Here is a 10570-nt window from a genome sequence, read left to right on the forward strand (position 1 = left end):
GGTGCCCGCACTATTGCGGGTGAGTGCTCCAAAGATGTAATATTTGAGTAGACTCGCATTTTGTTATCCTGTGCGCTGAAAACTTTGTTCATATGCGCTAAGCAACGCTTGTTAATTTAAAATATTACCTTCTGTGTGGCCGTTTATCAAATCTGAGAGATGGCAAGTCGTCGGCTTCGGCCCCCATGCCACGAGTGCTGGGGTGTTCGGGATAAATTTGAGCACTCTTGTTCCCATTTTTGGGTCCATCTAGGGAGGCGCTCAACACAACGAACAAGGCAACCGGACTTATAATGCTTGAACACTCTCACTTAGCCATAGAATTCTATAATTTTAAATTTCGGCGAAGCCCCTAGTGTTCGGAAGGCCGAATTTGGGGCGCTATCCACGCCTGGGCCGGACAAAGCCGGTTCCTCGCTCTAAGCGGCATAAGTCTTTAGGGACTCGAAAAAACCTCTCGAACAGCGACCGGCTCTCGCCTCATCATGACGGTCAGTTTTAGCTTTCTCCACTGAGGCGCTCGCCCAGCTCAACTGGGGCGCAATCGCAGTGGTTCTACCAGTGCTACCTTAGCCGATACAATGGAACATAAGGTACCAAAACATGGGAGCCGGGCAAACCCAACTATTGACCCAAGACATGATTCGGAGCCGATGCATATAATGCTATAAGTTCGGGGTGCCGCACTTGTGAAAGTGTTCGGACTTATCGCACCATGATGCGGAAAACATAAGCCCCTGGTGTATTTAGCCGTACCAAAGTGTACGGATGCAACATGTCATAAATGAACATATGTATAAGAAAGGAATGCAATTGTAAGCAAAAAAGGTGCATTGTTTATTCAAGAAATACTGCTGTGAATGCAGAACGATACAAATGGTGCGATAAGCAAGGCATGAGACTATTAAACATGTCCCCCTCCAGGGGTAGGCTGCGGAATGGTGTATAAAACAGATTTAATGCTCATAATGGAGACCACCTGGATATTCGTCGTAGCCTTTCTCCTTCCCTGGCTGTTGCATCGTGAGTTCGGCAGGTCTATTGCCGGACAGGGCCTCTGATGAACGGGGTCCTGTGGGTAAAAAAGGGAATGAAAAAGAACGACACACTTGAGAGCCCCTGGTGTGGTTAAGCCGTATTCTGGGCCTATCGTGGTCGTGCCCCTCCCCCTATGCCCATGGTATCTTCAGAGCGTAATGATGTACACGAAGGACCCGTCTTGAAATTTTGTAGGGGCTGGGATTGAGGCCGCATTTCTACGCATGCTCAGAACGTGCCAGGTGGTCTTGTTGTAGGTTACTCCGGGCGCGTTTAGCCGTGTCCGGTCGCTTAACGGCCGGATTCGAGAATTGCTTTAAGAGGCTGCACTGTACTTCTGCCGCGAGAGCCGCTGTATGTTCCTCCGTTCGGAGAGAGCGTTCAGTATTTCCGTTGACCGTGATGACTCCTCGAGGGCCTGGCATCTTGAGCTTAAGGTATGCGTAGTGCGGTACCGCATTGAAATTTGCAAACGCGGTGCGTCCGAGCAGAGCATGATAGCCGCTGCGGAACGAAACTATGTCGAAGATTAACTCTTCACTTCGGAAGTTATCCAGGGATCCGAATACCACTTCCAGTGTAACTGAGCCTATACAATTGGACTCTACACCTGGTATGACGCCTTTAAAGGTCGTCTTTGTAGGTTTAATCCTTGAGGAGTCTATGCCCATTTTGCGCACTGTATCCTGATAAAGCAGGTTCAGGCTGCTGCCGCCATCCATCAAGACTCTGGTGAGGTGAAATCCATCAACGATTGGGTCTAAAACCAATGCGGCAAATCCGCCATGGCGGATGCTGATGGGGTGGTCCCTTCGGTCAAAAGTGATTGGGCAGGAGGACCATGGATTAAACTTTGGGGCAACTGGCTCCATCGTGTATACATCCCTGAGTGCACGCTTCCGCTCCCTTTTGGGTATGTGGGTTGCGTATATCATGTTCACCGTCCGCACTTGTGGGGAGAAACCCTTCTGTCCTCTATTGTTCGGCGGTCGGGTCTCTTCCTCGTCATCGCTATGCAGCCCCTTGTCGTTGTTTTCGGCAATTAACTTGCCTGCCTGGTTGAATACCCAATAGTCCATGTTGGTGTGGTTAGCTGGCTTTTCGGGTGCCGTGTATCTGGCATGAGCTGTCGAGTATTCGGTCCAAATTGGACGGACCCGGAGTAATTCTTTTGAATGGCTTTTTCCGTTGACCGGGTTTAGAGCCTCTGAATCCGGCATTGACTGCCGTATCCTCACTATTGTCGCCGTTAATGCGGCATTTGTTTTTGTTGTGACGCGGCCTGCCACTGCGGTCCTTGATATCCGGACTGCCAGAATTTTTACTGAGGTTGTTGCTGCGTGCTAGCCAGCTGTCCTCACCCGCGCAGAAGCGGGTCATGAGTGATGTGAGGGCTGCCATCGATTTCGGCTTTTCCTGTCCCAGGTGTCGGGCAAGCCACTCGTCGCGGATGTTATGTTTGAAAGCCGCGAGGGCCTCCGCATCCGGGCAATCGACGATTTGATTTTTCTTGGTTAAGAACCGTGTCCAGAATTGTCAGGCCGATTCGTCTGACTGCTGAATTATATGGCTTAGGTCGTCAGCGTCTGGTGGTGGCACGTACGTGCCTTGGAAGTTATCGAGGAATGCGGCTTCCAGGTCTTCCCAACTCCCAATTGACTCTGCTGGCAAGCTGTTAAGCCAATGCCGGGCTGGTCCTTTAAGCTTGAGTGGGAGATATTTGATGGCGTGGAGATCATCACCGCGGGCCATGTGGATATGAAGGAGATAGTCCTCGATCCAAACCGCGGGGTCTGTTGTGCCATCATAAGATTCAATGTTCACGGGTTTAAACCCTTCGGGGATTTGATGATCCATTACTTCATCTATGAAGCATAGTGGGTGTGCGGCGCCTCTGTATTGGGCGATAGCATGACGGAGTTCAAAAGAGCTTTGTATATTTTGTTCGGCCCGGCCGGACTTACTGTGTCCGGCGCGATGGTTGTCGTCGCATATCATGGGGCGCCCACGCGATCCATAGATCGATCTTGATTGTCTTGCCTTATCCTCCAATATATCTCGCAAGTCCGGAGCATTCCCCTGTGGCCTTGTGCTTTTCGAGCGATGCCGGGGTACGGTTCTGGTGGAGGTCCTAGAGGCCTCTCTGTCGTGGTCATGGGTGGTCGGTCAGCCGTATTGTCTGCTGGTGATGCAGGTTCATATGACTCCTCCTCTAATCGGGGGAGCAGCTTGCGTTTAGGGTAGCTTTTGGAGGGGCGGTCGAGCTCATGCTCTTCGGCCGCAAGGACTTCAGTCCATCTGTCGGCTAGCAGATCTTGATCGGCTCTAAGCTGCTGCTGCTTTTTCCTGAGGCTGTTTGCCGTGGCCATAAGCCTGTGTTTAAAACGCTCTTGTTTGATGGGATCCTCGGGCACGACGAATTCGTCGTCGTCGAGGCTTGCCTCGTCTCCGGAGGGAGGCATGTAATCCTCTACTTCTTGCTGTGGCGGGATTTAGAGCGGCGCCGCTGACGCCGGCGCTTGGGCTGTTTCTTGGAGGGGTCATCCTCCGCTGTTCCTTCGCCATTCCCATCCTTTGGGATATCCACCATGTATATGTCATATGATGAGGTGGCTTTCCAGTGCCCAGTAGGCGCTGGTTCTTGGTCGTCTCCGGCATCGTCGTCCATACCGTCGATGTCTTCGGAGTCAAAGTCTAGCATGTCGGTTAGATCGTCGACAGTGGCTACTAAGTGGGTGGTGGGTAGGCTTTGAATTTCTTCGTCGTCCGCATCCCAACCGTCCTGACCGCAGTCCGGCCAGGGCTCTCCTGATAACGAAAGATACTTTAGCGAACTCAAGATGTCGCCGAAAGGTGAGTGTTGAAAGATGTCCACAGCGGTGAACTCCATGACCGGCGCCCAATCGGATTCGATTGGAGGGGGCGCGGGAGGTTCGGAGTTCGGCGAGGAGTCCGGCACCTCGGAGTCACGAGCTTCATGAGGGACAAGGTCAGTGTTCGGCTCTATCGCCGTAGAGGTTGCAGCCCCCGAGGCGGTGTCTAGCCACCCGTCCTCGATCTGCGCGGCCGTCTCCGAATTGAAGATCGGAGCGGACTCGTGTGCGGCCTCCAGGTTACTGTCCGGCTACAGAGCTAAGTCATGCCCGTCGTGACAGTGCGGCGCGCTCGGCTGTGGCTCGAATCCATCGAAGATCAAGTCCCCGCGGATGTCAGCCATGAAGTTCAAACTTCCAAATCTGACCTGACGGCCAGGGGCATAGCTTTCGATCTGCTCCAGATGGCCAAGCGAATTGGCCCGCAGTGCAAAGCCACCAAATACGAAGATCTGTCCGGGGAGGAAGGTCTCACCCTGGACTGCGTCGTTGTTGATGATCGAAGAAGCCATCGAGCCTATAGGTGACGACACAGAGGAACTCTCAATGAAAGCACCAATGTCGGTGTCAAAACCGACGGATCTCGGGTAGGGGGTCCCGAACTGTGCGTCTAGGCGGATGGTAACAGGGGACAAGGGACACGATGTTTTACCCAGGTTCGGGCCCTCTTGATGGAGGTAAAACCCTACGTCCTGCTTGATTGATATTGATGATGTGTGTATTACAAGAGTAGATCTACCACGAGATCAAGGAGGCTAAACCCTAGAAGCTAGCCTATGGTATGATTGTTGTTCGTCCTACGGACGAAAGCCATCCGGTTTATATAGACACCAGAGAGGGCTAGGGTTACACAGAGTCGGTTACAATGGTAGGAGATCTACATATCCATATCGCCAAGCTTGCCTTCCACGTCAAGGAAAGTCCCATCCGGACACGGGACGAAGTCTTCAATCTTGTATCTTCATAGTCTTGGAGTCCGGCCGATGATGATAGTTCGGCTATCCGGACACCCCCTAGTCCAGGACTCCCTCAATGTCCATACAAAAACGAAATACAAATGATGTTGTGCACCCACGTTACCGTCCACATGTTTTGAGCACAAACTTTGTTTTTTTATACATATTTCCTTAGATCTTGCAAGCACCTAAAACATTTGCTCATAATCACATCCACAAAGTTTCAGATTCTTTTCAGATGTTTTGCTAAATTTTTGATCGTGGGTGCACCAGGGGTACAATGTGCGTGGGTGTAGAACAGACACACCCGGGAAGGGAAATATGATCAAGGGCATGGGAAAACCAGCGGATTCTTTACTCCAACTAGCGTGGAAGCGTTCTTTTATATCTATTGGGGTACATAATCTCACATTTGAAGCAACATTTATACTTCCACATCATATAATGTTTATAGTGTTGTTAATACTAGTACAATGAGATAGATTAATAACATGATACAAGGAAAACCACTATCTAGGAATTGTGGCAGATATGGTTATATCATTAATACTGCACGACTCGGGAGCATTGGAAGTCTCTTCATTTCCCACCCTTACATTGATATATGCTGGCTGCTTAGGCTTAGCCAAGATCATAGTATCACTTCTTAGCATTGCAACAATATCTCCCATGGTTGGCCGATCAACTGCATTCTCTTGCACACATAACAATGCTATATTAATGCACCTCATTAACTTTGCCAAGTGAATATCAGGAAGCAATGATGCATCGAGGAGATCGATCCACTTTCCCTCTTCCCACAATTGCCATGTCTGTTTGCAATCCCATTAATAAAAATAGGTTTTATAGCAAATGAAGAAAAAAAATGCAAGTTGAAGCTCGTGTGTATACGCTTACATATCCAAGGAGATTGACGAAGCCTCCACATTGTTGGTTACCAGAATTCCGTTTTCCGCTAAGGATCTCAAAAATGACAACACGAAAGCTGAAGACATCGGATTTAATAGAGAAGACGCCCTTCGAAGCATACGCAGGGGCCATGTAACCACTAAAATTATATATGATAAATGTCATTATCTGGTTGAAATGTAATATATATAATTGTAATTGGAGTTTTTTCTATCAAACTTACTATGTGCCAACGACTCTTCTTGTAGTGTCGCCTTCAGTGTCATTTGAGCTGAATATTTTTGCTAGCCCGAAATCTGAAATTTTGGGATTCATTTCGCTGTCCAGGAGAATGTTGCTTGGTTTAAGATCTCGAAGTATGACAAGCAATCCAGAGTGCTTATGTAAGTAATGGAGTCCATGTGCTACTCCTTCAATTATTTCTAATAGTTTTGTCCAATCTAGTAAAGCTCTTTTATACTCATCTGCACATCAATTAGATAATTAGTATACGGCGAAAAGCGCCCACATAAATTAAACTACATATTCGCAGAACTGATAGAAATAACATTTTTGAGTAATATTTAGTTCTTTTGATGCAACACAACCATGGAAAATAATTAAGGTAAATTAAGGAATGCAAATGCATACCAAAGATGAAGATGTCCAGGCTTTTGTTTGGCAAGTATTCGTAGACCAATATTTTCTCCTCTTCTTGGGAGCAACATCCCAAGAACCTAACCAAATTTGTGTGCTGGAGTTTGGCTATGAGCTGGACTTCATTTTTAAACTCAGTGAAACCATGTCCTGAATGTGAAGCAAGTCTCTTAACCGCTATCTCCAACCCATCTGGAAGCTGGCCCTGAGGAAAAAATATCTACCCAAAAGTTAGGCTCTTCCCCACCTTGGCTGTAATTAGTCATCCTCTCCCGTTTAAAAGTTAGTACTATATAAGATAGCTAGATTCAATGTTGACATACTTGTTTCATACAAGAGATCATATTAGGCAGCTAGAACAGTTCACAAGAACAAAATGTGAACCTCATAGACCTACAAATGTACCTTATAGACAGCACCAAAGCCACCTTGTCCAAGTTTGTTTTCTTCTGAAAATTTACTTGTTGCCTCCAATAGCTGTTCAAAGTGAAACAAAGAGAACTCGGAATTCTTCCCTTGCCAAACTAGGTCCTCTCTCCCTAAATTCCACTAGGTCATCAGCATAACATAATTACCACTACATTTAAAAAAAGATTATCACCACTAACCGTAAAGAACGTGAAGGAAGAACATTCCACTAGGTCATTAGCTAGCATACCTTTTCTTCGCCTTTTGAGACGACGAGAGTAACAATTGAAGAAGAGAAATGCTGCTGCCGATAGTGGAACTGCAACTACCGCAATTACCCACAACATGCTCCTGCATTTGGTCGGAGTCGTCGGCGGTGGCCGCGACGGCAGACTCAGCATGGGCTGGGTGTCGTAGAACCGATACGCCTCATACCTAAAATAGCACCGCGTGACAGCCATCTGCCCACCAATTCGCAGGGACATGGTGGAGTTGACCATGCCGAGGAGACGGAGCAGGCACGCCGAGCAGTCGTCCGCGGACAGGTCCGGCGTGCACTGCGCCTGGGAGTACACCTTTGGGTAGGTCGTCACCTCGTCTACGTCCATGACGCCGGTGGCGTACAGCCTCGGTGGCGTGGTGGCCGCCTTCTCTGCAGTCTCCACCAGCAGCTCGCGGACGAGGCCGACGGCGAGGGGGACGTCGCCGGTGGTGACATTCTTGATGTTCCACTGCTCGAAGGGCGGCGTGTTATCGCCGTACCCTCCCGTGGTATTCGAGGGCGCCGCTAGGATATCATAGCCGGCGCTATAGACGACGATACAGTCGCCGTAGCTGGAGCGGGCCTTGTCGCACCTGGTCCGGTTCAGCGCCTTGCCGAACCAGTTGGCGATGCAGTCACCGCAGGCGGGACCATCGAGGACGTCGCCGCGGCAGAGCGCGAGCGCGAAGACGACGTTGGGGGCGCCGCCAAAGGTCTTGGTGGCAAAGTGTACCGGGGAAGAGGCGGCGTTCTTGGAGAGAGTGGTGGCGATGGCCTTGACGTTGTCACAGAACACGTCGGGTGCCGCCAGAGACGGTGTGAGTAGGAGGAGGAGCAGGATGATCGCCATGGCCGATCTATCACGAGTGCACGACTAGCTAGCTACAACATGTTTCTTGTTTCCCTTCTGCCAGATGAGATGATCCACAAATAAGTGCGCTTGTGTGTCATCAAATCACCATCGGTCACTTGGAAAAATGAACACGGAAACCTTTTTTCAGCTGATTTCGCATGGGTCAATTAATACTTACTCCCTCAAAAATCTTGTCCCTCAAATAGATGTATCTAGCACTGAGGGGCAAGATTTTTCGGACGGAGGGAGTACTTTGAAACGACCAACGCACCCATCACCATGCACTGAAAGGCACATTACTTTGGAACGATCAACGCACACTCAGACTTTTGAATGCGGGGGGCCTTATTTTTTGTTCTTCTGAATCACTAGATAATTGTCAATGCGTTACAATGGCAGCATAATTTGTACCCCTGCGATCTAAAAAACTGTCATGGCTTTAGTTCATCTTTAGTTTAAATTTAAAATGAAGCCATGACACTTTTTTGGATCGTAAGGAGTAGATTTGTATTATTTTTTTTAGTGAATTTGTGTAGGTAATCATCGTGATTACAAGCCATTTTATTGTTAATGTGATTACAAATTAAAGAAAAAAGCTTTATAGTTACGGTGGTTTTCATGCAAAACTGATGAGGAAAAACCAAAGATGGGATGAGAAAATAAAAATAGGAACTACCGATGAAAGGGTGGACGAACAAATGAGCTAGAGAGAAAACTATTTTTTAAAGTATGAGAGATTCTCTTTCTTATCATGCCGGGTAGGGAGGATAGAACCTTGGTTTTTTTTTTTTGTGTGTGTGTGTGTTTGCTAAATTTCTACTTCCTCCGTTCCTAAATATTTTTCTTTCTAGAGATTTCAACAAGTGACTACATACGGAGCAAAATGAGTGAATTTATACTCTAAAATATGTCTATATATATCCGTATGTGGTAGTCCATTTGAAATCTAAAAGGATATATATTTAGGAAGGAGGGAGTAGCTTTCACTTGAATCTGTTATCGTTCCTTTATGATTCATGCATCATGCGTAGGGTACATTTCCTTCTGTTGGAATTACTGCCATTTATTAAACAGTCAGGATGACTGGAATAGCAAGGTTAGTGGGCGGCGACATAATACCCAAGCGACGGCCGTTTACATAATGGAGAGAAAAACGAGACTTATTATTTTTGAGCACTTTTTATGCACCTCTTTATCTGACTCTCTTGTTTAATGAGTCATAACATGAACTAACAGAGGTAAGCATAACAATGTTGACTAATGTTTTGTGGGTGCTGCTATAGGGAGCTGCTATAGCGCGCCTGTTGCGAGCGCTAAGGGAGATCCCACACGTTGGGTGGACTGGCCCAGTACATTGAATCGCTGGCTCCTATAGTGTAGCGTAGGTTTGATTTGTGGAGTTTTTCCTTTTGTGATTTTAAAAAATAACCGAGAACTAAAAATGTTCATGAATATGAAAATTGTTTGTGTTTCCAAAGAATGATCATGAATTTGAAAAAAAATCATGAATTCAATAAATGTTTGTGCATTGCGAAAATTGTTTGTGAATTAAAAAATTGTTCATGGATTGAAAGAAAAAATTGCAAATTCAAAATTTGCGGATTCAACAAATGCTCATGAATTTAAATATTATTTGCGGATTAGACCAAATGTTTGTGGAATTTTAAAAATGTTAAATTTAAAATTTATCACGAAATTGAAAAGATAGTCTGTGCATTGAAGTTTTTTCGAAAATTAATATTTTTTAACATTTATTTAAAATATCGACTATTTTTTGATATTCTAAAAAAATGAAAAAATGCGAATTTTTTTTTGTTGAAACAATTTTTTAAGCACGAACAAAATTTAAAATCCTGAACATTTCTGAAGAAAAAATTTATATCCCAAAAAATACTGAAATTTATTGATATTTTTGAATTTTTTAAAAAGGAAAAATAACTAGAAAACAGGAAAAATGAGTGAAGAAAAAAAAACTTCTAGAAGATTCAATCGTCGGTCAGGAACCTTCCAAAAGCTCCTAAAACCAGTCGCGGTAGTTTGCTCGCTCGCTTCGCTTTCATTCCTAAAATGCCAGGCCCCTCTACCTACACTAGTCGGCGATTGAGTCCTTAACGCTGAGCGATACATATCAATTGTGATGTTTTGTTGTGTTTTCAGTCGATATTTTAGGCTGTTTTGTTTTTCTGTGTGTTGGACCGATTTAAAGCCTACTACCTTTTGGTTAATTTTTGTATAGTGTCATGCCATCATAAGCTATATGTATGTCAGTGGCAGCTTACATTACTAGCTAAAAGTTTATACACAGAATCTTACCAGTAGCGCTTGTTAAAATGAGACGCTACTGCTACTTAGCAGTAGCGCGTCGGCTAAAACAGCGCTACTGTTACCCGCTTAGTAGTAGCGTGGCAGTAGCAGAATGCGATACTACTATAATTGCCACACCGTTCCCGACGTGCTAGGTATAGTAATAGCGCCCTTCCAGAAACAGCGCTACTACTACGGATTTTTAGCAGCAGCGCGTTTTGTCTCCGCACGCTACTGTTAAAACTATTTTCACCTAACCCCCGCACGGCCTGGTTCCCTCTCCTCTGCTTCCTCCCCCAATTCCCCACTCTCTCTTCTCCCCCTCGTCGCC

General features: G+C 46.4%; 1 protein-coding gene across 1 annotated transcript; it reads right to left on the reverse strand.

Annotated features, from left to right (window-relative positions):
* Nucleotides 1–5376: 5376 nt before the first annotated feature.
* On the reverse strand, nucleotides 5377–7932 carry LOC123067210 (cysteine-rich receptor-like protein kinase 6). The gene is made up of 6 exons (XM_044490111.1): nucleotides 7071–7932; nucleotides 6818–6951; nucleotides 6407–6617; nucleotides 6000–6240; nucleotides 5765–5915; nucleotides 5377–5679 (listed from the first exon to the last, which is right to left on the reverse strand). The coding sequence occupies exons 1-6, from the start codon at nucleotides 7930–7932 to the stop codon at nucleotides 5377–5379; spliced, it is 1902 nt and encodes a 633-aa protein (XP_044346046.1).
* Between the last annotated feature and the right edge of the window lie 2638 nt (nucleotides 7933–10570).

The sequence above is a fragment of the Triticum aestivum genome, chromosome 3B (assembly GCF_018294505.1).
Source record: "Triticum aestivum cultivar Chinese Spring chromosome 3B, IWGSC CS RefSeq v2.1, whole genome shotgun sequence".
In the NCBI taxonomy this organism is placed as follows: Eukaryota; Viridiplantae; Streptophyta; class Magnoliopsida; order Poales; family Poaceae; genus Triticum; species Triticum aestivum.

Coding starts and splice junctions, on each gene's coding strand:
- LOC123067210 (XM_044490111.1), bottom strand. CDS start 7,932: ATGGCGATCATCCTGCTCCTCCTCCTACTCACACCGTCTCTGGCGGCA. Junction 6,952..7,070: donor TCTCAAAAGGCGAAGAAAAG/GTATGCTAGCTA, acceptor AGTGGAATTTAG/GGAGAGAGGACCTAGTTTGG. Junction 5,916..5,999: donor AGAAGAGTCGTTGGCACATA/GTAAGTTTGATA, acceptor ATATAATTTTAG/TGGTTACATGGCCCCTGCGT.